This window comes from Euleptes europaea, chromosome 3, assembly GCF_029931775.1.
Source record: "Euleptes europaea isolate rEulEur1 chromosome 3, rEulEur1.hap1, whole genome shotgun sequence".
In the NCBI taxonomy this organism is placed as follows: Eukaryota; Metazoa; Chordata; class Lepidosauria; order Squamata; family Sphaerodactylidae; genus Euleptes; species Euleptes europaea.
Genome location: NC_079314.1, coordinates 114,442,590 through 114,468,923, shown reverse-complemented (window position 1 = coordinate 114,468,923; position 26,334 = coordinate 114,442,590). Strand labels below are relative to the sequence as shown.

General features: G+C 48.7%; 1 protein-coding gene across 3 annotated transcripts in view; it reads right to left on the bottom strand.

Annotated features, from left to right (window-relative positions):
• The window catches only part of USP6NL (USP6 N-terminal like), a 170,342-nt gene that overhangs the window by 61,544 nt on the left and 82,464 nt on the right, over positions 1-26,334 (bottom strand). For all 3 annotated transcript variants that reach the window (XM_056845928.1, XM_056845927.1, XM_056845929.1), the window contains 2 exons: positions 14,028-14,101; positions 11,209-11,291 (listed from right to left, as the gene is read on the bottom strand). In XM_056845928.1, the coding sequence (XP_056701906.1) occupies positions 11,209-11,291; positions 14,028-14,101 (157 nt within the window). The remainder of the gene's footprint in view (positions 1-11,208; positions 11,292-14,027; positions 14,102-26,334) is intronic.

Here is a 26,334-nt window from a genome sequence, read left to right as displayed (position 1 = left end):
CCAGTTAAAGGGACCGGGCAGGTAGGTGATGTGAAAGACCCCTGCCTGAGACCCTGGAGAGCTGCTGCCGGTCTGAGTAGGCAATACTGACTTCGATGGACCGAGAGGCTGATTTATTAGAAGGCAGCTTCATGTGTCCATGCGTTCACCAGAACATTTCTGCAGGGGGAAGGCTTTGTGCTCCCAGCAGATGCTCTCACCCCCACTCCTCCTGTGACAGTTCACAAATGCCACTCCTGGGTAGACAGGGGGGGGCAAAGAGCAGCACTTCTGGCTAAAACCATAGGCGTGGGCAGCAAAGTCTGGCTCTGCGTGCAGAAATCCTTCCATCCATGCAAACGATGTGGGGCATCCAAGCCACTGAACTGACATTTTCATTGAGCCCTCCACTCCAACCCCCAAATCTTTCTTTCTCAGCAACTACCACACTCCATACACCATCCGCGAGTAATTACATCTCACCTTTTATTTCCTGCATTTCGTGGCCCTTTGACCCTGCTGTTTACAACTCTCTTTCCCTCCCCACAGCCTGGTACATAAATGCTTCCCCAGCAAGGACCTATTATATGCATCTGATGATGTGGGCTTTAGGTAGGGTTGCCAGGTCCCACTTTGCCACCGGTGGGGGATTTTTGGGGTGGAGCCTGAGGAGGGCGAGGTTTGGGGAGGGGAGGGACTTCAATGCCACAGAGTCCAATGGCCAAAGCGGCCATTTTCTCCAGGGGAACTGATCTCTATTGGCTGGATATCAGCAGTAATAGCAGGAGATCTCCAGCTAGTACCTGGAGGTTGGCAACCCTCGCTTTAGGTCTATGAAAGCTAAAGTTGGAACGCAACAACTTGTTAGTCTTTAAGGCATTGCTCGTTTTTGGCGCAGAGGAATAACGCTGCTATCTCTCTGGAATTTCTATTGTGTGCGATTTGTTCAATATCCAGTAGAGTCAGATGCTTACTATAAGGATCTCCTTCCCCCCTCTCGAATCCCCAAGACTCTAATAAAAACTTGTAGATGTCCGAGAGATTGTTGTGTTCAGTTTTGGGCACCACAATTTAAGAAGGATGTAGACAAGCTGGAACGTGTCCAGAGGAGGGCTACCAAGATGGTGAGGAGTCTAGAGACAAAGTCCTATGAGGAACGGTTGAAGTAGTTGGATATGTTTAGCCCGAAGAGAAGACTGAGAGGGGATATGATAACCATCTTCAAGTACTTGAAGAGCTGTCAGATAGAGTTGTTTTCTGTTGCCCCAGAAGGTCAGACCAGAACCAACAGGTTGAAATTAAATCAAAAGAGTTTCTGTCTAGGCATTAGGAAGAATGTTCTAACAGAGTGGTTTCTCAGTGGAACAGGCTTCCTCGAGAGGTGGTGAGTTCTCCTTCCCTGGAGGTTTTTAAGAAGAGGCTAGATGGCCATCTGTCAGCAATGCTGATTCTATGACTTTAGGCAGATCATGAGAGGGAGGGCACATTGGCCCTCCCTGGGAATGGAGTAGGGGGTCACTGTGGGTGTGGTAGTTTGGATTTCCTGCACTGTGCAGGGGGCTGGACTAGATGACCCTGGTGGTCCCTTCCAACTCTATGATTCTATGACACAAAGACCAGATGTGTTATTGCTACCCATCCCTGTGATAACCCTCTTTTTATTTCAGATATTCCTTCTAACGCAGATAAATTAGCTGCCTGGGAGTAAACGAATGGGGACAATTCTAGTACAAGTGGGAAAGGCTCCAGTGGAACATTTAGCTGCATGCAGCCAGAGAATACCAGGCTTTAGATCTCTAGTTTGTAACGCGAGTTTTTCAATCCCACTCTTCGTCTCTTCTCGCCTCACTCCTGCCCACCCCACGTCTCCCAACATCTCCCCAGAGGCTCGGCTGTTGGCGGACAAAGTCTGCCTACACGAGCCAAGCTCTGTTCCTGGCGCTCATGAATATACAAGTGTTGGCACTCCGCACGGCTTCATGAATTATGCAGGCCGAGCCGTTGCGTAACATCATACATATTGCAATCAGCAACAGGAGGAGGGCTGGGGAAAGAGGGATGCTCGTGCATGATCCTGCGTACTGGCCAAGGCTCCCTCTCTAGGCCGCTATTCCAAAGGCCGATTTGACGCAGAGGTGGGGCATGTCAACTTCAGAGACCCTTTCAAATTTTGCCTCAGCTACAAACTTTTTGGGTAGCCAAGGGACTCTGTCTGCCCCTTCAGTGGGGGAAATAGCAGTAAACCATGTTCATAGAGATGGTGATGGCTGCCAACTTGGAAGGCTTTCAGAGGCAAGTGAGTGGACATGTTCATGGAGAATATGCCAAAATGGATACTAGTCATGATGCATACCTATCCTCTCCAGGATCAGAGGAGCATGCCTGTTATATTAGGTGCTGTGGAAAGGAAGGGGATTGTAAGCCAGGTTGAGCCTTCCTTAAAAGGTATAGACAATTGGGTTATAAAAACCAACTCTTCTTCTTCAATCTCTAGAGCAGTGGTTCCCAAATTTTTCAGGCCACCGCCCCCTTGGTTCCACAAACTCAACCCCAGTGCCCCCTACCCTAGCCAACAACACTGTTGAAGGGGTCCACCTCTAGCAACCCCCTGCTGCCCACTTGCCTCTTAGTGCCCCTCTAGATAATCCCACTGCCCCCCAGGGGGTGGTACTGCCCACTTGGGGAACCACTGCTCTAGAGTATACCTTAGGGTAGGGGGAAAGAAATAAAGGAAGGAAGGAAGGAAGGAAGGAAGGAAGGAAGGAAGGAAGGAAGGAAGGAAGGAAGGAAGGAAGGAAGGAAGGAAGGAAGGAAGAAAGAAAGAAAGAAAGAAAGAAAGAAAGAAAGAAAGAAAGAAAGAAAGAAAGAAAGAAAGAAAGAAAGAGGGGAGAGGGACAGAAAAATAGGAAGAAAAGAGAAAAGCCTTCCCCCCACACACCTGGATGCGCTAACGGCCCAGCGCGACCGTGGGAAGTCCTCCATCCCACCCCCGGGCACGCCAGCGGGCCTGCAGCCCTGCGCAACTGCGGAAGGGCCTCCACCCCACCCCCGAGCGCGACAGCAGCTCCACAGCCCAGCGCAACCGCGGGAGGGCCTCAGCATGTCGGGGCAGAAGCCTTCCCCACTCCCTCCCTGGCCAGGCACAGGCCCCAGGAAGCCCAGAAAAGGCCAGGGGAGGGGGGAAAGGGGGACTAGGTTCCTCGGCTCCGGGGGCCGGATAAAAGCTCTCCGGGGGCCGGATCCGGCCCACGGGCCGCACGTTTGACACCCCTGCCTTAGGGTCTAGGTGAAATGCCTTCCCAAATTATCCACAAGCACCACCCCTAAACCTCCAGGAATTATTCAGGACAGACTCAGCAACCTTAGCCTCGTCACCTAATAGGGTCTGCGGGATTAAGACCTTTATATACAGGACCAGAAAGCTTCACATCTGCCGATTCATGCATCGGGTTTCTCTTTCTCTTTTAAAAGTGTTTAATAAAAGAGTGCAAAAAACAGTGAATTTCACTACCCCACTAAAAATATGCTCCAGGAAACAAGATGTTTAGAAACTGGATTTGATGTTTTAGTCAAATAGAAAAATCGATGCTGTCACCTCGCTGTAATGGAGGCAACGTGAAAACTTGGAAGGGCTTCCTTCCACGGGGGAAATTCCAAATGTCAAGCAACAAGCTATTATGGCCTGTTGTGTACACGGCTTTGTATTAGCTTAACAAAACCCCATGGAGTTTCTGGGGTTGCATTTTTTTTTTTTTTGCGGCATTTTGAAAACACACATATTCATTGCCAGTATAAATCCAAAGGTACCTGTTTCTGTTAGGAGATTGAAATACGAGCCACTTTTACATTTTTTTGTGGCTTCCCATCCTTAAAAGAAGAAGAAGAATTTGATTTTTCCTTAAGTGATAGAGAAAAGCGGCATATAAAAACCTCCTCCTCTTCTTCTTAACATAAGAAAGGCCATGCTGGATCAGACCAAGGCCCATCAAGTCCAGCAGTCTGTTCACACAGTGGCCAACCAGGGGCCTCTAGGAAGCCCACAAACAAGACGACTGCAGCAGCACCATCCTGCCTGAGTTCCACAGCACCTATTATATTAGGCATGCTCCTCTGATCCTGGAGAGAATAGGTGTGCATCATGACTAGTATCCATTTTAACTAGCAGCCATGGATAGCCCTCTCCTCCATGAACATGTCCACTCCCCTCTTAAAGTCTTCCAAGTTGGCAGCCATCACCACATCCTGGGGCAGGGAGTTCCACAATTTAACTTCTTCTTCTTCCTCCTACTTCTTCTTCTTCTTGCTACCCTGGATCTCAACGGAGTGAGTCATACTAGAAAGCATGTTGTACAGTGGTGAATGGGCTGGATTAGGATCTGGGAGACCCAGGTTCAAAAAACCCCTCTGCCATGGAAGCTTGCTGGGTGACCTTGGACCAGTCATACATCTCAGCCTAACCTACCTCACAGGGTTGTTGAGAGGATAAAACGAAGAGCTATGTAAGCCACTTTGGATCCCCATTGGGGAGAAAAGTGGGGTATAAGTGAAGTAAATGAAGAAACAAAAATAAAGAAATGCTGGGGTTGGTAAATTAAACCAGTCTCCGTAATTTTCAGAGAGCCACACTTTCATGCAAGAAGCAGCCAGGAATCACAATAGAACAACAGGACCAAGATGATTTATTTCCAATAAATCAGACACAAACTGAAAAAGAATGGGGGGGGGAGAGGGAATTAAACTATACGTATCAAAACACTCCTCTAAGAAGTTCGATACAAAATGAAAAATCAAGGGCTTCATTTGGAGACATTTAATGGAGCACTTCAGATATGATTGAAATCTGTTTCTACGGCTCATTATTTTCATTTTCCCACCTGCTGCTAAAACATATTACATTTAAAGAAGCAAGGGGAAGAGAAAAGAGGGGGAAACATGTCGGCATCTTAGAAAGACACCGGCATACTGATTTCGGCTGCCTGACGTATGCCCCGGGCAGAGCCATAATCCCTAGCATTAGCAAACTGTTCTCAAAACAGGTTCACCGCTTTGGCAGACTGTTGCCGCAAACCAGAGCATAAAAATTATACGCCGGAGCAACAGCTGGAGAAAAAAAGCTGGCACAGCCCTGCCAAAATGGGTGATGCTGCGCCTGTTGATACCGAGAAGCAAAATATTTATTTTAGGACAAGAAGGAATATCGTTCCCATCCTTAAATCTTCACTGTTGATTTAATGCAGAGTTGTTAAAATGGAAAGGGTGGAAGACACCCATACACAGGTTGGGGAGAAGCCGTGGCTCAGTGGTAGAGCCTCTGCTTGGCATGCAGAAGGTCCCAGGTTCAATCCCCGGCAACTCCTATTAAAGGGACTAAGCAGGTAGGTGATGCAGATCTCCTCCAACCCCACATTTCAAAGGAATCTACTTTCTTCCTATCAGCTTTCTTCAATGTCCAGCTCTCACACCCATACATAGTCACAGGGAATACGATGGCATGAATTAACTTAATCTTGGTGGCCAGTGACACATCCTTACACTTCAGAATCTTTTCTAGCTTCTTCATGGCTGCCCTTCCCAGTCTCAATCTCCTTCTGATTTCTTGGTTACAATTAAGCAGCTTTAAATCATCTCCTTGGAAATAAATCCCAGCAAGGGACGTAACAGCGGATCCAGATATACGCAAGCACTTCCATACCCGTCCAAAGCACTTAGAACTTCCCCTCTTCTTCTCGCTCTGTGTGTAAAGTGCCGTCAAGTCACATTTTCCTAATGTTCCCTTGCGCTCTGGGGTTTTCGAGGCAAGAGACGTCCAGAGGTGGTTTGTTGTTGCCCGCATCTACAGTGGGCTTTGTGACTGGCCCAAGGTCACCCATAAGGCTTCAAGTGGAGGAGCGGGGAATCGAATGTGGTTTTCCAGATTACAGTCCGCTGCTCTTAACCACTACACCACTCCCTCTTCTTCTCTACCAATCTTTAGTTCTTTGGGATATATTACGGGAGTTTCCTAATGTTCCCCTGAGCTCTGGGGTTAAATTCTTGGGCCACATTTGGAGGACAGAGGCTGGATTTGGAAAGGAGCGAAGCTAAAAACTTCAGAGAAGGGCAGCCAGGACTAGCAATGTCGATTGGGTCCGTCCGTCCCATCTCCCCCAATTTTGGAAGAATGAGTCCTCGTTGCTTACAAGCACAATTCAAGGAATCTAGATGGACTTATAAGACCTGAAAATGTCTGGGGGACGGCGGTTTTATGTGCCTGCCCACTAATGAAGATGTATGTCAAAGGTCCTTCTCTGGGTGACCCCCACCTTTAGAAATTGGGGATGGGGTCTTTGCCGTAAGAGCACTTTAGCTATGGAAAACTTCCCTGTCCAGACTAATTTGTGCTTTTAAAATCGTATAAAGGGCAGTTGGTTTTCTGAACTCTATGGGGTTGATTGCTGGTCCTACTGTGATTTCATCTTTGGATGTGATGTTATTCTTAATCGTGACGGGGTACCCCACCGAACGGGTTTCAAATAGAAAAGCAAAATGTAAACCTCTTAAATAAAACAAAAGTCCAGTACGATACAGGACAAATGAGCAAGAGTGCAGTAGCACCTTAAAGACTAGCAACATTTATGGCAGTGTATGAGCTTTTGCGAATCATAGCTCACTTCTTCACTAAAGTTCATACCCCGCCAGAAATTTTGTTAGTCTTTAAGCTGCTACTGGACTCTTGCTCTTTTATACTGCTACAGACAAGCACGGCTACCCATTGTAAACTGTAGGATACAGTGGATCTCATGTTTATTCTTCTACCAGATGCATAGACCACTTTTTCAAGCACATCGAGTTTATGAAGTCAGCTTTGCAAATAAATTTAAGAAAAAGAAATGTCATTTCTCTCCCTCTTTTTTAAAAATTGCTCTTTGGGGAGGCATATGCAGAGCTCCTCTGCTTTATTCACAATTCCCTTGCGAGGTAGACGGAGCTCAGACAAGAGCATGAACTCAAGTCAGTTCCATGGTCAAGCAGGGATTTGAACCCACAACAACGCCCTGTTCCTAGCCCAACACTATAACCACTATACCACATAGCCCTTTTTTTTCTTAACAAAGATGGCTTTATTATCTACCGGGGGAGGAGGAGGAGGATTATATGTCGACTTTCACTATCACTTAAGGAGGAATCAAACCAGCTTACAATCACCTTCCCTTCCCCTCCCCACAACAGACACCCTGTGAGGTAGGTGGGGCTGAGAGTGTGACTAGCCCAAAGTCACCCAGCTGGCTTCATGTGAAGGAGTGGGGAAACAAATCCAGTTCACCATATTAGCATCCGCAGCTCATCAGGAGGAGTGGGGAATCAAACCCGGTTCTCCAGATTAGAGTCCACCGCTCCAAACCACAGCTCTTAACCACTACACCACGCTGGCTCGGGGGGGGGGGTAACTATGCAGTCGGGCCAGGCCTTTGAGTTTCAGCTGCAACATTTGTGCATAATTTTCTGGCCTTGAAGTGCCAACGGGTTTTACCAAAAGATACAGCAGCCATAACCGGAGCAGCGCCATAAAAGCAATTGTTACAAAGGAAGCAGGAAACTTTTCAGATTTAACTGCGACTGAAAGTTGGAAGCGTCAACGGATCCGAGCCATGGAAAGTGCTGACGTGAAGACCACTGAATGGCAAATTCCTTAAGGCAGAACGCAGCTCGCTGGCATGAGCCCAGCTTTAGTGTTCCTTGACTTATGGGCGCCTAATTTTGCCACTGACATAGTATTAGCATAATGGATCCCTGCGCTTTTATAGCATGTACATTTGACCCAGTTCTTGGCTTGTCTCTGGAAACGTAGTGCACCGACTCATTTTACAAGGAGGGCAACCAGCAGTGAGAATAGCTCCTTCGCCTACTTCTGATCCCGTAAGACATCTAAACTCAGCAGTATTCTAAAATTGATTTTTAATAATTGATAATATTCCACGGGTTGGTTAGAAAGGCCGACCGGTAATAACAAGAACATACTGGATACTAATTTTTTTTTCTTTTGCAAATGAAAGCATTAACTCTGTGCAGAGAACTACAATAATCTTTTGAAATGGAGCTGCCCAGTGGTTTTAATGTCATCGCAATGAGGAGGAGGAGGAGGAGTAGAGTTGGTTTTTATATGTCGACTTCCTCTACCTTTTGAGGAGAATCAAACCAGTATACTATCGCCTTTCCTTCCCCTCCCCACCACAGACACCCTGTGAAGTAGGTGGGGCTGAGTGTGACTAGCCCAAGGTCACCCAGCTGGCTTCATGTGGAGGAGTGGAGAAACAAACCCAGTTCACCAGATTAGCGTCCGCCGCTCATGTGGAGAAGTGGGGAATCAAACCCAGTTCTCCAGATTAGAGTCCACAGCTCTTAACCGCTACACCACGCTGGCTCTCAGGGGTAACAGAATGTGTGTGTGTATGTGGGGGGGGGGGATTGTGAATTTCCTGCATTTCCTTCCAACTCTATGTTTCTATGATTCTAAGTCTACGGCGAGTATCCTGGGGGCTGTCCTTACTGGAAGAGGCAGAATTCCTGAAACGTCCCAACTATTTCTGCAAAGCTTGGACTCCCGCCACGTGTGCGCTGGTGGCGTCGTGCGGGCCGCTCTCTTAACGAAACTGTTATACAAATTCTAGATTTAGGCTTCTGTCCTTGGGGAAAACTGCTAACAAAGGGGCTCGTCGTCGCCCACTCCATCATTAAAACTAGAGCAAACAATGGAGCGATTCAGCCGGCTGCAGCAGCTGTACAGGCAAGTGTACCAAGGAAGGGCCATAGTTCACTGGGAGAGCATAAGCTGCGCATGGACAGGGTTGCAGCTTCAACCCCCAGCAAGTCCACTTAAAAGGATCTCAGACGATGCCTTCAAGAGGGGAGGGGCCGTGGCTCAGTGGTGGAGCATCCGCTTGGCATGCAGAATGTCCCAGGTTCAATCCCCAGCATCTCCAGTTAAAGGGACCAGGGCAAGCAGGTGGTGTGAAAGACCCCTGCCTGAGACCCTGGAGAGCTGCTGCCAGTCTGAGCAGACAATACTGACTTTGATGGTCCAAGGGTCTGATGCAGTATGAGGCAGCTTCATGGGTTCACAAGACTATTTGGGAGGAGAAGTGGCTCGGTGGTAGAGCATCCGCTTGGCATGCAGAAGGTCCCAGGTTCAATCCCCAGCATCTCCAGTTAAAGGGACCAGGCAAGTAGGTGATGTGAAGGACCTTGCCTGAGACCCTGGTCTGCCAGTCTGAATAGACAATATCAGCCTTGATGGACCAAGGGTCTGATTCACTACAAGGCAGCTTAAAATTGTAGAAAAAGAAGAGTTGATTTTTATACTCTGCATTTTCTCTACCTTTAAGGAGTCACAAAGCGGCTTACCTTCCCTTTCTTTCCCCACAACAGACACCTTGTGAGGTGGGTTTTTTGCAGAATTTCCACACTGTTCTGTATTGTTGCTATGGCTTTTTTTTCTAATACAATAAAGACTTGATGATGATGAGAAAGGTGAGGCTGAGAAACCTATGACTAGCCCAAGGTCACCCAGCAGGCTTAATGTGGAGGAGTGGGGAAACCAACCCAGTTAACCAGATTAGACTCTGCCGCTCATGAGTAGGAGTGGGGAATCGAACCTGGATCTCCAGATTAGAGTCCACCACTTTTAACCACTACACCACACTGGCTCTCAGTGGGAAGGATCCATAGAGGCCATCTAGTCCAACCCCCTGATCAATGCAGGATCAGCTTAAAGCATCCCTGATAAGTATTTATCCAGCCGCTGCTTGAAGACTGCCAGTGAGGGGGAGCTCAGCACCTCCTTAGGCAGCCCATTCTGGAGCGGTGGTTTGGAGTGGTGGAGTCTGATCTGGAGAACAGGGTTTGATTCCCCACTCCTCCCCATGAAGCCATCTGGGTGACCTTGGGCTAGTCACACTCTCTCAGCCCCACCTACCTCACAGGGTGTCTGTTGTGGGGAGGGGAAGGGAAGGTGATTGTAAGCCAGTTTGATCCTTCCTTGAGTGGTGGAGAAAGTCGGCATATAAAAACCAACTCTTCTTCTTCTTCTCCAGAGGCCTTCACAGAAAAGCAGGAAGGGGGCCAATGAGATGGGCACGTCTTCCTCACCTGCTCTGCCTCAACAGCTCTGCCGCCTTCCCCAGACCCCAACGAGGCAGGCCCAGAACTATCTGCACCATCACAAAGTCCTCCATAGCTCCAAGCAGCCCCAAGAGAGGAGGGCAGCCTAAGAACCCTAGAGACCTCACCTCTGCCACCATTCCCATACAGTCTTCTCTGAGAAGGTTGGGCTTGAAGCATACCCCCTTCCCTGCACTACTGCTTAATGCATGGGTGTCAAACATAAGGCCCGGGGCCGGACCCAGCTCCTTGAGGGCTCTTATGCAGCCTGTGTGCCAGCCAGCGTGATGTAGTGGTTAAGAGCAGTGGATTGAAGCAGCAGACTCCAATCTGGAGAACCGGGTTTGATTCCCTGCTCCTCCACATGAGCGGCGGAGGCTAATCTGGTGAACGGGATTTGTTTCCCCACTCCTACACATGAAGCCAGCTGGGTGACCTTGGGCCAGCCACGCTCTTTCAGCCCCACCTACCTCACAGGGTGTCTGTTGTGGGGAGGGGAAAGGAAGGTGATTGTAAGCAGCTTTGAGATTCCTTAAAGGACGAGAAAGTCGGCACATAAAAACAAACTCTTCTTCTTCTAACTGGGGATTGGGAACAATTGCTACCCAGCTATTAATTCTTGAAAGCAAAAATATGCTTTCTACTCTTCCATTGTTATGCTTAATGGCCGATACAAACACAGGTAATTCATATATGCTTCTGATATTAATGAACAGCCGTTGTCCCCCCAGGATGGGGAGAAAAAAAGAAACGGCAGGTCATCTTATAAAATTTCCCTCTTCTGAATGGCGTTCAGTTGTTGATAGTCTCTTATTGTTACTTCTGCATGCAGGAAAAGTAAGGTCTGGTATTTTTCTATCATCAATGGCAGATCTATTTCAAATCACAGAACAAGAAAAGTGGTGAACATAAACAACCGGAATGCGCCGCGCGAGGCCATTTACATTTTATTCGCCAAATGGAATTCCACTCTCAAAGCAATTCCGTTAAATGTAAGCAGTCGATACACAGAGCAAACAAGCGTGCAAAAGTGAAAGCCAACAAGGCACGAACACTTTTAAAGTCATTTCCGTCCCAAGCAACGTGACTTACTGTAGAAAACCGAATCTGTCAGTGACTTTGTAAAGCAGGTAGTCGGCATCTTCCCAAGGTTCAATCTGTGTGCCTTCTCGTCCCTACAAGGAAACAGAACAAAAAAAGGACAAAAATTAATTGACTTCAATGTGACAACATGTACTAAAAAGACGACAGACAGCTCTGAACTTCACAAGTGGAAGCTAAGTCATCATTTGTACAGTACAACATAACTATTTAGATAAATCACTCTCCTTCAGACTAGCCTCCCTCGCAGGGCTGTTGTGAGGTTAAAACAAGTAAGGGAAAAAAGGACTCTATCATAGAATTCTATGATTCTATGACCAGGTATGCTGCCCTGAAACTGTGATATAGACCCAGCCAGAGTGGTGTAGAGGTTAAGAGTGGTGGACTCTAATCTGGTGAACTGGGTTAGATTCCCCACTCCTCCACATGAAGCCAGCTGCGTGACTCTGGGCTAGTCACAGTTCCCTCTGAACTCTCTCAGCCCCACCTACCTCACAAGGTGTCTGTTGTGGGAAGAGGAAGAGAGGGACATTGTGAGCCAGTTTGATCCTCCTTAAAAGGTAGAGAAAATCGGCATATAAAAACCAACTCTACTTCTTCTTAGAATCATAGAGTTGGAAGGGACCACCAGGGTCATCTAGTCCAACCCCCTGCACAATGCAGGAAATTCCAAACTACCTCCCCCCCACACCTCCAGTGCCCCTCCTCCATGCCCAGAAGATGGCCAAGATGCCCTCCCTCTCATGATCTGCCTAAAGTCATAGAATCAGCATTGCTGACAGATGGCCATCTAGCCTTTTCTTCTTCTTCTATCCAGAGAATTAGCAGGTGGAGGATTGATGCAGATGTAGGGGTCAGAGTATCAGGCTAGGGTCTGGGAGTCGCAGGTGCAAATCCCCACTAAGCCATAGAAGCTCACTGGGTAATCTTACGTGAATCACTCTCCTTCAGACTAGCCTCTCTCACAGGGCTGTTGTGAGGTGAAAACGAGTAAGGGAAAGGAGGACCAGTTACGCTGCCCTGAAACTATGATATATAGAGAAAAATATGTGTGCAATGGGGCTTTCGCTCCCCCTTCCAACAGCCGCCAGTACAAAAGCCCCGCTGCATATGCACAATCCTATGGCACATGTGCAAAGGAAACATAATCCTGCCCAGGAATTAAGATCACAAGGAGAGAGGCCTTCTTGACTCAGTGGCTCAGTGGTGGAGCATCCTATTGGCAGTCAGAAGGTCCCAGGTTCAATCCCCAGCGTCTCCAGTTAAAGGGACTAGGCCAGTAGGTGATGTGAAAGACCTCTGCCTGAGACCCTGGAGAGCCGTTGCCGGTCTGAGCAGACAATATTGACTTTGATGGGCCAAGGGTCTGATGCAGTATAAGGCAGCTTCATGGGTTCACAAGACTATTTGGGAGGGGACGTGGCTCAGTGGTAGAGCCTCTGCCTGGCATGCAGAAGGTCCCAGGTTCAATCTCTGGCATCTCCAGTTAAAGGGACCAGGCAGGTAGGTGATGTGAAAGAACTCTGCCTGAGACCCTGGGGAGCCACTTCCGGTCTGAATAGACAATCTTGACCTTGACGGAGCAAGGTTCTGATTCACTATAAGGCAGCTTAGAATCATAGAAGAAGAAGAGTTGGTTTTTATACCCTGCTTTTTCTCTTCCTTTAAGGAGTCTCGAAGCGGCTTACAATCTCCTTCCCTTCCTCGCCCCACAACAGACACCTTGTGAGGTAGGTGGGGCTGAGAGAGCTCAGAGAGAACTGTGACTAGCCCAGAGTCACCCAGCTGGCTTTGTGTGTAGGAGTGGGGAAACCAACCGGAACTTCAAGGCAGCTTCATGTGTTCATGAGTTCGCCAGTCAAAGCAGGTCATCTGGTGGGCACACGAGACGGCCTTTTAGGTAGCAGACCTATGATTATAGAACAACCTTCCCAGCAAGGGTCCCCAATATGGTGCTTGTGGTGCCCACCAAGGGCTTTTTAGGAAGTGGGCAGGGCCAGGTAGGGCTTTTGCCCAGCAAGGCTTCTGAATGGCTGTGCAGAGTTTTTTTTTAAATGTTGCTTTGGCAGCAGCTACCAACACAGCACAAGGATCTACCTGGTGTTACTGAAGCCAAACTGTGCCAATCGTTTTGTTCCTCGAGTTCCGTAAGGTATTTAAATAAATAATTAACCATAGGTATGCGCCTAATAGTTTTCTGAAATTGTATGCACTAAAATTGTCCTATTGTTTAGCAGCCCCTACTACAATTGATCCTACAGTTTCTCCAACGGTAATTATACCTCTTGGATGTATAATTAAGAAGGGTGACCAGCAAACTGATGAAGGCCACTGCTACGTCTGACTATGCACCATGTCAGGTAAATGGAGCAAGCAGGGAGGCATACGCAGGCCAGCCACGGAGAACCTTTCGTGGGGAGTTCTAGAAGAGACGCTTCCCCTTCCCCCTTGGCTGTTCCCGCTCCAATCAACCCTATAGATCTATGCAAGATCACAAAGAGAGGCAGCGTGGTGCAGTGGCTAGCATGTTGGGCTAGGATCCAGGAGACCAGCGTTCAAATCCCCTCCCAGCCATGGAAGCTTGCTGGGGGACTTTGGAACAGTCAGGCACTCTCGGCCTAACCTACCTCACAGGGAGGTTGTGAGGACAAAATGGAGGACAGGAAGGCGACGCAAGTCACCAAGTCTCCCTCGTGGAGAACAGGGCATAAATGAAGAAAACAGATATTTTTCTGTAACATCTCCGATCCCCTTCAAAATAATCCCCAGCATGCAATTGGCTTTTGTCACTGCCGTTGCATGGAACTTACTCGGTCATACTTAGCAACGATTTCCGCTCTTTCCTGGGCAAGTTTGAAAGCAGAATCCCGCTCAGCATCTGTACCTGGGAAAGAGGAGGACACAGTAGATTAAGGAGGGTTTTTTCTGACGGGAGCAATTATTACTGCTAGAAAGGAAGAAAACAGAAGTTTCCTTTGGAGCAAATGATGCCACTGAGCAAATAATGCATCAAAGCTACTTCGGGTTTAACACATCTCAGCACCAGAAAGAGAAACCCCCCAAAAATTATCTGCGGAGCAGCAGTGCCAAAATATTCCTTCTGCCTCCAAAAAGCTCAGGGGAGACATACACGGTTGAACACATGAAGCTGCCTTCTACTGACTCAGACCCTTGGTCCATCAAAGTCAGTATTGTCTACTCAGACTGGCAGCGGCTCTCCAGGGACTCAGGCAGAGGTCTTTCACAACACCTACTTGCCTGATACCTTTAACTGCAGATGCCGGAGATTGAACCTGAGACCTTCTGCACGCCAAGCAAATGCTCTACCACTGAGCTACGGTCCCTCCCCATCTGTACTGTGCCATGATGAAATTGAGTAGGTTAGGCTTAAAGAGGATGACCGGGCCAAGGTTGCCCGATTGAGTTTCATCATGGCAAGAAGGAGTCTGGACCTGCTGAGTCCACTCCGGTCACGACACGATATTGCCTTCGACAGACAATGAATCTTGTAAGAGTCCACCTTCCCTTCCCCTCCCCTCAACAGACACCTTGTGAGGTAGGTGGGGCTGAGAGAGTTTAGAGAGAACTGTGTCTGGCCCAAGGTCACCCACCAGGCTTCATGTGGAGGAGTGGGGAATCAAACCCAGTTCTCCAGATTAGAGTCCACCGCTCATATGGAAAAGTGGAGAATCAAACCCAGCTCACCAGATCAGAGTCCACAGCTCCAAATCACCGCTCTTAACCACTACGCCACGCTGGCTCTCAGGAAGACTCTGCTGGTTGTGGATCTTCCATCCTTCCCCCCACAACCCCTTACAACCTTGGGAAAGTTGATCGCCCAGGGTTGGGAAGGGCCCATACAGAGCAATATCCACTCATGCCAGCTGAAGAGGAAGAGGAGGAAAGTGAAGTCACTGCCTCCTCCCTCTTCCATGGGAGCAGAACTTTTTTGGTTCATGTCACTGGCAACCAAGATTAAGTTAATTCATGCCATCTTATTCCCTCTTGCTATGTATGGATGTGAAAGCTGGACAATGAAGAAAACTGATAGGAAGAAAGTAGATTCCTTTGAAATGTGGTGTTAGAGGAGAGTGTTATGGATACCCTGGACTGCCAAAAAACCCAAAACAGTGGATTATAGATCAAATCAAGCCTGAACTGACCATAGAAGCTAAAATGACTAAACTGAAGCTGTCGTACTTTGGTCATTGTGAGAAGACAACAGTCACTGGAAAAGACAGTCATGGCAGGAAAAGTTGAGGGCAGCGGAAAAAGAGGAAGACCCAACAAGAGATGGATTGACTCTATAAAGGAAGCCACGGCCCTCAATTTGCAACACTTGAGCAAGGCTGTTAAAGATAGGATGTTTTGGAGGACACTGATTCATAGGGTTGCCATGAGTCGCAAGTGACAACACACACGCACACACAGAGTAACTTCAGAGTTCGTCGGAAGACTACTGAGAGAGGCTCCGTGAGGAAAAGGGCAATTGGGACTGTTCCGTCCAAAAGATCGCCACATCACAGCTCTTTTCCTGCAGTACTCAGTGACAGGACAGTTAGGCGCATTAGGAGAGCCCTGCAAATTAAATGCAGTAAAGACCTAAATTATGGCTCGGGGAAGAAGACAGCAAGATTTAACAGGCCTGGACGGAGCTTTGCACAAACCAAAAAGAGCTTTGCCCCTGAACCCTCAGCTAGCAAAAAGAAGAAGAAGAGTTGGTTTTTATATGCCAACTTACTCTACCACTTAAGGGAGACTCAAACCGGTTTATAATCCCCTTCCTCTCACCACAACAGACACCCTGTGAGGTGGGTGGGGCTGAGAGAGTTCGGAGAGAGCTGTGACTTGCCCAAGGACACCCAGCTAGCTTCCTGTGTAGAGGGGGGAAACAAATCCAGTTCACCAGAGTAGCCTCCGCCGCTCATGTGGAGGAGTGGGGAATCAAACCCAGTTCTCCAGATCAGACTCCACCGCTCCAAGCCACTGCGCTTAACCACTACACCATGCTGGCTCTCAAAGGGATCCCATAACAAAAGGATCCCATAACAGACATATCCAAGTAGAAAGGATTCCCTAGATTCAAAAATCGGAAAAGTCTCTGTGGTAACAGGGATAGTTTTGAACCCTGTCCATTTTCTTTAGGGATAGGCCTGAGCCCAAATAACAAGGGAGAGTTTGATACATCATTGTTTCTGCCTTGACGGGTTCTGCGTCTTCCGTTGAACATGCGCCCTGTTCTTCCAATCAAGTCCTCTCCTGTTATAAATGATCTGGATGAGGGTGTGGAGTGTGTACTCATTAAATCCGCAGATGACACCAAATTGGGAGGAGCAGGGAACCCACCAGAAGGTAGAGACAGAATTCAACAAGATCTGAACACACTGGAAAAGTGGGCGTTTGTGAACAGGATGCAATTCAACAAGGATAAGTGCCGAGTTCTACATCTGGGTAACAGAAATGAGGGACATGCATACTGGATGGGGGATACACTTCTGGGCAACAGTGTGTGTGAGCAAGATCTTGGGGTACGGGGTGGACCGTAAGTCAAATATGAGCAGCCAGTGTGATGCAGCGGCATAAAAAGCTAATGCGATCTTGGGGTGCATCAACAGAGGCATAACATCCAAATCGCAAGATGTCATAGTTCCGCTGTACACTGCATTGGTCAGGCCGCACCTGGAGTACTGTGTGCAGTTCTGGAGGCCCCACTTCAAAATGGATGTGGACAGAATAGAGCGGGTACAAGGAGAGTGACGAGGATGATCAGGGGCCAGGAGACCAAGCCCTATGAGGAAAGGCTGAGGGACTTGGGAATGTTCATTCTGGAGAAGAGGAGGGTGAGGGGGGACAGGATTGCTCTCTTGAAGGATTTGAAGGGCTGTCACTTGGAAGAGGGAAGGGAGCTGTTCCTGTTGGAAGCAGAAGATAAAACTTGCAACGATGGGTTTAAATTGAGGGCAGAAAGGTACCAGCTGGATAGTAGGAAAAATATTTTTTACAGTAAGAGTTGTTTGACAGTGGAATCAGCTACCTAGGGAGGTGGTGGTCTCCCCCTCACTGGCAGTCTTTAAGCAGAGGCTGGACAAACACTTGTCAGTGATGCTCTAGGCTGATCCTGCATTGAGTAGGGGGTTGGACTAGATGGCCTCTGTCACCCGGTCCAACTCTATGATTCTATGATTTCTATGATGTTCACTTACGGGCTTAGCTTCTAGTTACGTCATTCTTAGGTATCTCAAAACCGCAATCCTGCCAACAGGGGATTTTGCTCCTGAAAACTGCAAAACGAATCAGATCACATACATGAAGTGTGAAGACTGGGAGACCTCTGCGCTGCTCAAGAAACATATTTGGCTTTGCTTCCCCCCTGAGGACACTTAAGTGAACACCGAGAACAGCGTCCGAGGGGAAAAACAACACCGGTCAGGCCAGGAAACCCGGCAGGAGCGAGGGCTTGACACATCAGGAAAGCAGACGTGACGGGTGAATCGAAGCGCGGAGGGATTGCGGACCGTCAGGTGCCAGGGCAGGTTGAATGAACGGCATGAGAACTCAAGAGAATTTTGAGGGGTGAACGCTGTCCCCTCTGAGCAACGGGTGGGGGGGGGGACTGGCAGCCCTTGGACTAAATCTGCCCATCTCCCCCTCTCCCCCCACCCAGTTGCCAACCTACAGGTAAAAGAATGGGCAATGGGACTTGGCAACATCGATCCTCCGTTTTTTAGTTTGCCTTCAAAAGGGTCCTGGGAGAAAAAGTCGCACAGCGTCACCAGATTTACATCCTCTCACTCCTCGGGAAGCTCACAAAATTATCCACGGAGTCGCCCCATTTCATCCTCGCACCAACCTTATAAGGTAGAGGGATTTTTATTATTTTATTCAATTTATGTCGCGCTCTCTTCCTGGCCAGGCCGGGCTCAGAGTAGCTAACAATCATTATTAAAACAGTCCATAAAATTCACTCCAACACACTCCGACAATTTAACATAGCCCCGTGGCGCAGAGTGGCAAGCTGCAGTACTGCAGTCCAAGCTCTGCTCACAACCTGAGTTTATACCAACGGAAGATGGTTTCAGGTAGCCGGCTCAAGGTTGACTCAGCCTTCCATCCTTCCGAGGTTGGTAAAATGAGTACCCAGCTTGCTGGGGGTAAAGGGAAGATGACTGAGGAAGGCACTGGCAAACCACCCCGTAAACAAAGTCTGCCTAGTAAATGTCGGGATGTGACGCCACCCCATGGGTCAGGAATGACCTGGTGCTTGCACAGGGGACCTTTACATTTATTAAAACCTAGTTTTACCCATTTGGCGCACAGTAATGAGAGACTGGGCTAGTATGGGTCAGGGGAAGGCAACCAGGACCCCACCGCAGTCCATAAGATGGGACAAGATGGAACAGCAAGAGGAGGGTGGGGAGAACAAGGAGGCCAGCCATGATATATACACCGTTGCTGCCCTCGTAAGAACATAAGAAAGGCCCTGCTGGATCAGACCAAGGCCCATCAAGTCCAGCAGTCTGTTCACACAGTGGCCAACCAGGTGCCTCTAGGAAGCCCACAAACAAGATGACAGCAGCACTGTCCAGCCTGTGTTCCACAGCACATAATATAACAGGCATGCTCCTCTGATCCTGGACAGAATAGGTATGCATCATGACTAGTATCCATTTTAACCAGTAGCCACGGATAGCCCTCTCCTCCATGAACACGTCCACTCCCCTTTTAAAGCCTTCCAAGTTGGCAGCCGTCACCACATCCTGGGGCAGGGAGTCCCACAATTTAACTATGCGTTGTGTGAAGAAATACTTCCTTTAGACCCCCCATTCTGGGTTGAGACCCTTCTGAAGCAGGCAACCATTCAGATCGCACAATTAACACACGCAACTAGATAAAAGAGACAGAAATACCAAGGAAGAACCCCCTACTTACTCAACTATAGGCCTGGTGGAACATATTAGCCAAGAGCTAGTGACTTGCCCACTAGCCAATGAATTTAATGGTTATAGGGGGAATTGAACCACTTGCCCATTGCAACACCTATGCATATCCCAAAGCATCCCAAAATGTAAAGGAATTCACCAGGTAGTAAGGGATACGATGAGTCTCTAATGTCTTATTTATTTAATTTGTTTATACCCCACCTTTCTCCTCAATGGGGAACCCAAAGAGGCCTACATCATTTTCTGCTCCATTTTATCCTCCCAACAACCCTGTGAGGAAGATTAGGCTGAGAGTCAGCCAGCAAGCTGCCACGGCAAAGTGGGGATTCGAACCCGGGTCTCCCTGACCCTAGTCCCAACCCTCTCACCACTTCACCACACTGGCTATCGACGCTGCATCCATCGTTGAAGTAATCTGTAAAGGATTACGGTGCAAACATGCGTTCGGCAGTTTTCATCACTTCAGGGCTATCGAATAAAACAGCCTTTTAATCACTGCATGATCAAATGCTCCTCATATTCATGGTGCATTAAGCACTAGAAATGTTCTCCAACATGCAGAGGCAAGTTAGTACATTTTACCTAAATGGAGGCACAGCCGTGTTCGGAGAGCAATTCACCGCTACGCTCGGTTCTCATGGCATCAAGCTTATTATGGTGCTGCCCAAAATATTAATTTCAGGCTAATAACTATTTATCGCAACTCAAAACTGCACGCACTTATTGCTGCACCAGGTTAACTGGAACCATTATAGCCAACAAGGGGATCCCGCAGGAGGAGTCAGCTGGAGGGAATTCACATTAGCATCTACTCTAAAAACAATAGGGCTGGGGAGTGAGGAAATCACCACCAAGCCAGGTCTTATGTGAGTGGAAAAGTTCAGGGAACTTTTTCAAGAGTTAATTTCCTTCAGGGGGGAATAAAATGGACCAGAAGGCTTTCCAGTGAAGAAAACATGGCAATACAGGAAAAGGAGACTGAAAGCAGGTTTGTGGGCAACAGAATAGACTATAGTTTGTCATTTCCCAGCAAACCTGGTTGGTTTTTGTTTTGGGATTTATTTATTTTTGCCATTAAGTCACAGCTCACTTATGGCGACCCTGTAGGGTTTTCAATCAGCAGTGGTTTTCCATTGCCTGCCTCCACGTCATGACCCTGATATTTTTTGGAGGTCTTCCATCCCAAGACTTGCCAGGGTCGAGGCTGAGAGTGTATGGCTGGCCCAAGGCCACACAGCAAGTTTCCATGACAGGATTCGAACCTGGGTTTCCCAAATTCTAATCCAACACCTTAACTACTACACCACACTGGCTCTATTTTCTTCTTGTTTACATTCCACTTTTCTCTCCAGTATTTATTTACTTCATTTAGACCCCACCATTCTCCCCAATGGTAATGGGGGGATTTGAACCCATTCCCCAATCCAAGACTACACCACTGGAATGCCTATGCATATCCAAAATCATCCCAAAATTTAAAGGAATACAACAGGTAATAAGGAATAGAATGATTCTCTACTGTCTTACTTACTTCATTTATACGCCACCTTTCTCCCCAACCAGGACCCAAAAGGGCTTTGATTATCATTCTCCTCTCCTCCATTTTATCCTCATAACCATCCTGTGAGGTAGGTTAGGCTGTGTGTGACTGGCCCAAGGTCACCCACTAAACTTCCATGGCCCAATGAGGATTTGAACCCAGATCCTGGTCAGACACTCTAACCATTACACCACACTGTTTGCCGGGAGTCAGGAAGTCCTCAATATCCAAGTTACGCAAAAAAGGTGGGCAGTATGAAGAACTTCTAAGGCTCATTCCCATTAAGTCAAGTAATGGCTGGTCATTGTCTCCGGAAGGGAGAAGAGGAGAAGTAGTTGGTTTTTATATGCTGACTTTCTCTACCACTTAAGGGAGAATCAAACCGGCTTACAATCATCTTCCCTCCCCCTCCCCACAACAGACACCCTGTGAGGTAGGTGGGGATGAGAAAGCTCCAAGAGAGCTGTGACTAGCCCAAGGTCACCCAGCTGGCTTCATGTATAGGAGTGGGGAAACCAACCTGGTTCACCAGATTAGCGTCCGCCACTCATGTGGAGAAGTGGGGAAGCAACCCGGTTCTCCAGATTAGAGTCCACCACTTCAAACCAATGCTCTTAACCACAACCCCACGCTGGCTCACTTATACAGGGAGGCGATACAACATAAGACAGGCCCGGTCATAAGATATACACAGCAATCAAACTCCATCATGCAGAATGTACAGCCTGGCAAATGGTAATAAAACTTCATCTTCCGTATTTGTCCTGTACTTAATTTTTTTCGCCTTCAATATAAAATACAAGTCCAGGATCAAGATTTATTTATTTACAAAATGAATTAGACTCATTCTCATCTTTAAGTACTCCAAAAGGGATGCGTAACGTAAATCATCCATCAGCATAATCAATTAAAACAAATCAGCAAGCCAGACTAAAACATTAGCCATAACTCAAGACATAAATCTAAAACCAATTTCCAACCTGCAGCATTAAGTAATAAGATCCCGAAAGGAGAGAGTGTCTCCCTTAATAAAATGATCTTTATTGGATGGCAAAGCACCCCGGAGGGAGGCTGATGGATTTCAGGCAATGCCCCCAAAGCAGAGGCATCACCTAAAACTTAAAGAGGAGAGGCCAGTGGCTCAGTGGTAAATCATCCGCTTGGAACGCAGAAGGTCCCAAGTTCAATCCCTGGCACCTCCAGATAAAAGGATCAGGTCATCTGTGATGTGAAAGACCCTGGAGAGCCACTGCCAGTCTGAGTAGACAATACCGGCCTTGAGAAGGCAGGTGTGTTTGTGTGTGTGTGTATGTGTATGTGTATGTGTGTGTAAAAGTAACAAGGCTCCAGCCAGCGTGGTATAGTGGTTAGGAGCGGTGGACTCTAATATGGAGAACCAGGCTTTCCACATCAGCGGCAGAGGCGAATCTGGGGAACTGGGTTGGTTTCCCCACTCCTCCACATGAAGCCAGCTGGGTGACCTTGGGCTAGTCACAGCTCTCTCTGCCCCACCTACCTCACAGGGTGTCTGTCGTGGGGAGGGGAAGGGAAGGTGATTGTAAGCCGGTTTGAGTCTCCCTTAAGTGGTAGAGAAAGTCGGCACATAAAAACCAACTCTTCTTCTTCTTCCACCCCCGCCCCCCCACACACACATACGCTGCTTGTGAAAGAGATAAGGTATGTATGAATGAACTGGAATCTCCAGTACATGTGTTGTGGCTGTTGCCAAAAGCAGTTACCACATGTTCTCTCACATGAATCTCCTTATACTGAAATCAGATACCACTGGTCCATTGAGGTCAGTATTGTCTGCTCTGACTGGCAGAGGCTCTCCAGGGACTCAGGCAGAGGTCTTTCATACCACCCTAATACCTGACCCTTTTAACAGGAGACGGCGGGGATTGAACCTGTGACCTTCTGCAGGCAAAGCTGAGGCTCTTCCACTGAGCTACGGCCCCTCCCCTTCTTCCTCTCCCCCAGTAACACCAAACAACATAAAATCCATGACATATCAGCAAGGTGAGGGTGCCCCAGTAAAATGGAGCAGGAACGGGGAAAGTCACGCTGTGATGGCGCTGGGTCATGTGCTACTGTCGCCTGGAGATCAGCTGTAGTAGCAGGAATTCGCCAGCCACCACCTGGAGGTTGGCAACCCAGTGTCCTCTCATATGGAAGTGATCTTTTTCCTCTCTGATATGTTACTGATATGATAGGAAAAAAAGTACATTCCTTCTAAATGTGGTGTTGGAGAAGAGTGTTACGGATACCCTGGACCGCCAAAAAAACAAATCAGTGGGTTTGAGATCAAATCAAGCCTGAACTGACCCCAGAAGCTAAAATGACTAAACTGAGGCTGTCGTAATTTGGTCACATCATGAGACGACAAGAGTCATTGGAAAAGACAGTCATGCAACGAAAAGTTGAAGGCAGCAGGAAAAGAGTAAGACCCAATATGAGATGGACTGACTATAAAGGAGGCCGCGGCCCTCAGTTTGCAAGACCTGAGCAAGGCTGTTAAAGATAGGACATTTTGGAGGACACTGATTCATAAGGTTGCCATGAGTCGGAAGCGACTCGACGGCACTTCACACACATTCATGGTACTAACAAGCAACCACCACAGATAAGATTTAAATTCTTCTAATAAGCATACAACCACATCCATGACATTTCATGCACAGTTTTTTGGGTGCGCTCCAGTTAGCACGTCAACAGTTTTCAGCTACTTCAGTTTTTCCCTTTACTTTAAACAGAGTTAGGGAAGTACATGCTATACTGCCTTCAATTATTTACAACTACTAGTCCAGTGGTCAGCAAACCGTGGCTCCCGAGCCGCATGCGGCTCTTTGGCCCCTTGAGTGCAGCTCCCTGGCTCCCCACCCACCCCGTCCGTCGGCTCAGGGGCTCGGCTGGCTGGCCGGCCGGCCAGCACTTCTTCGCGGGAGGCGCTGACGACTCCAGCCGCCGCCAGCCGGCGCCCACCCTCCGCCAAGGCCAGAAACCCAGCAAAGCCCAGGGAGGGAGGGAGGGAGGCCTCCCAGGCTGGCCAGGCCTTCCTGGAGGGGGCGGGGGTGCAGCCCCGGGTGGCCCTGACGCCCAGTGGGGAGGGGGCTCTTCCCCCTCCACACCCTCCTGGCTGCAGGGGTCCCAGCCGGACAGGAGGGGGGAAAAGAGCCCGGCGCGCCTCACGTCCCAGCCCAGGGGGGTGGGGCCAGCGCACCCTCCCCTCCTGCCAGCGCTGGGCTTGGAGGCGCCGGGGCCGGCGAGGTTGGGGGCCGCCCCTTCCAGGCAGGCAGGCAGGCAGGCAGGCAGGCAAGGAGGTTCTCCCCCACCGCCCACCGCGGGCCTGTTTCCGCCGGCCCCCGCCCAAGGAAGGCTCTTGGCAGACCGGTCATTTGTGGCCAAGCCACAGCCCACTCGCCCGCCACGGCACCCCATCCCCCGCGGCAGGACGCGCCGTCGGAAGGAGCCGCAGCCCGTTTGCCCACCCGCCTGCGGACGCTGCTGCCCCCCTGCCCCACCCCGCCCGGGCCAAGGCAGGGGGAGGCCGACCGCCTGCCAATGCCCAGCGCCGGGGTGGCAGGGGCGGAGAGGAGCCCCCTTCCTGGGGGTGGTGGCAGGGGGGGGCTCCGAGTGTTGGGCAGCCAGCCTCGATTGCCCTTTTTTGGGGGGGGCCTTGGGAACTGGGAGGGGGGAAGTCTGCACTTGCACCTTTTGGGACGGGCTGTGGGTCAGTGGTGGAGCATCTGCTTTTAGGTGGCTCTCAAAAGAAATCTCAATCATTGTACTGTTGATATTTGGCTCTGTTGACTAATGAGTTTGCCGACCACTGTACTAGTCCAATTAAAATACTTTCCACGTAAAGCTTTCAATTTATTCATTTAACACACACAGGCACACTTGATTTGTCTACCCACTCCCTATCGAATATTTCAGCTCAAGTATCTGCTGCTACCGGGACATCAAATTAACATTTGTTTATTTTATTTACTTTATTTGTATCGCACCTTTCTCCCCAATGAGGACATACCTGATTTTTTTTCTTTACTCACTAATTTTTTTTAAAAAAACCAACATACTAAATCGGTCCATGCTCTATTTAGGGCACTGGAAAAATGTTCCGACTCCCAATCTTTCCAGAAAAGCCACATCACTAGTATTGGACACACAACTCTTCCTTTGTTCAAAATATACACCTTCCCGTGTAAAGTCTCTTACTATGCTTTATTGTTTCCCTCCAACTGTTGCCCCCAGTAAAAAAGAAACCCTCTTTCAGATCCCATATTATCCTTTTCATTCCTTTGTGTCTCCACTCCTCACATTCCATCATTTCTTGAGCGTGTGTCTTTGTTGCCGAGTTCTTTCTTTATACTATAAGCTCGGCAGCGCCGGGAATTCCTGGCCGAGGTGTGTAAAAGGGCTCAGAGCTGGCGCTGTTACTGAAATAATAATGCCCCTCTGCCAGAGGAAGGAAGCAGGGGTTAAGACTCAATGTGCTACCTTTTGTAACTACATATCCTCCCATGCGGCGAAACCAAGATTGATTTACTTCTTCTAAATCAAGCGGAACGTGAACCGAGTTATCACCAGCATATGCCTTTTTTACCAGCATATTCCTCCACGCTCAGCTTTCCTCTCTCCCTCCTCCCTCCCTCCCCATTCTGCTCTTCCTATCACATGCCAACAATTACTAAGGCCACACGTTTGACTGCTTAACAGAACAGCCGAGTACCCAGTCCTAAGTTCACACGTTTACAGAACATAAGAAGAGCCTTGCTGGATCAGTCCAGTGGTCCATCTAGTCCAGCAACCTACGGACATAAGAGTCCTGCTGAATCAGACCAGTGGACCATCTAGTCCAGCATCCTAAGCACATCAGAAGAGCCCTGCTGGATCAGACCAGTGGTCCATCCAGTCCAGCATCCTATGAAGAGCCCTGCTGGATCAGAGCAGTGGTCCATCTAGTCCAGCATCCTAAGAACATAAGAAGAGCCCTGCTGGATCAGACCAGTGGTCCATCTAGTCCAGCATCCTAAGAACATAAGAAGAGCCCTGCTGGATAAGACCAGTGGTCCATCTAGTCCAGCACCCAAAGAGCATCAGAAGAGCCCTACTGGATCAGACCAGTGGTCCATCTAGTCCAGCATCCTAAGAACATAAAAAGAGCCCTGCTGGATCTGACCAGTGGTCCATCTAGTTCAGCATCCTAAGAAAATAAGGAGCCCTGCTGGATCTGACCAGTGGCCCATCTAGCCCAGCACCCAAAGAACATAAGAAGAGCCCTGCTGGATCAGACCAGTGGCCCATCTAGCCCAGCATCCTGTCTCACACTGTGGCCAACCAGTTCCTCTGGAGGTCCAGCGACAGGGCACAGAGGTCGAGGCCTTCCCCTGATGTTGCCTCCTGGGCATTGGTATTCAGAGGTTGACTGCCACTGAACGTGGAGCTTCCTTTTAGTCAGCATGGCTAGTAGCCACTGATAGATGTATCCTCCATGAAACTGTCCAATACCCTTCTAAGGCCCTCTATGCCTGCGGCCATCACTGCATCCTCTGGCAGCGAATTCCATATTCCTTTTGTCAATCCTGAGTCAACTGCCCATCAGCTTTATTGGATACCATCGAGTTCTAGTATTTT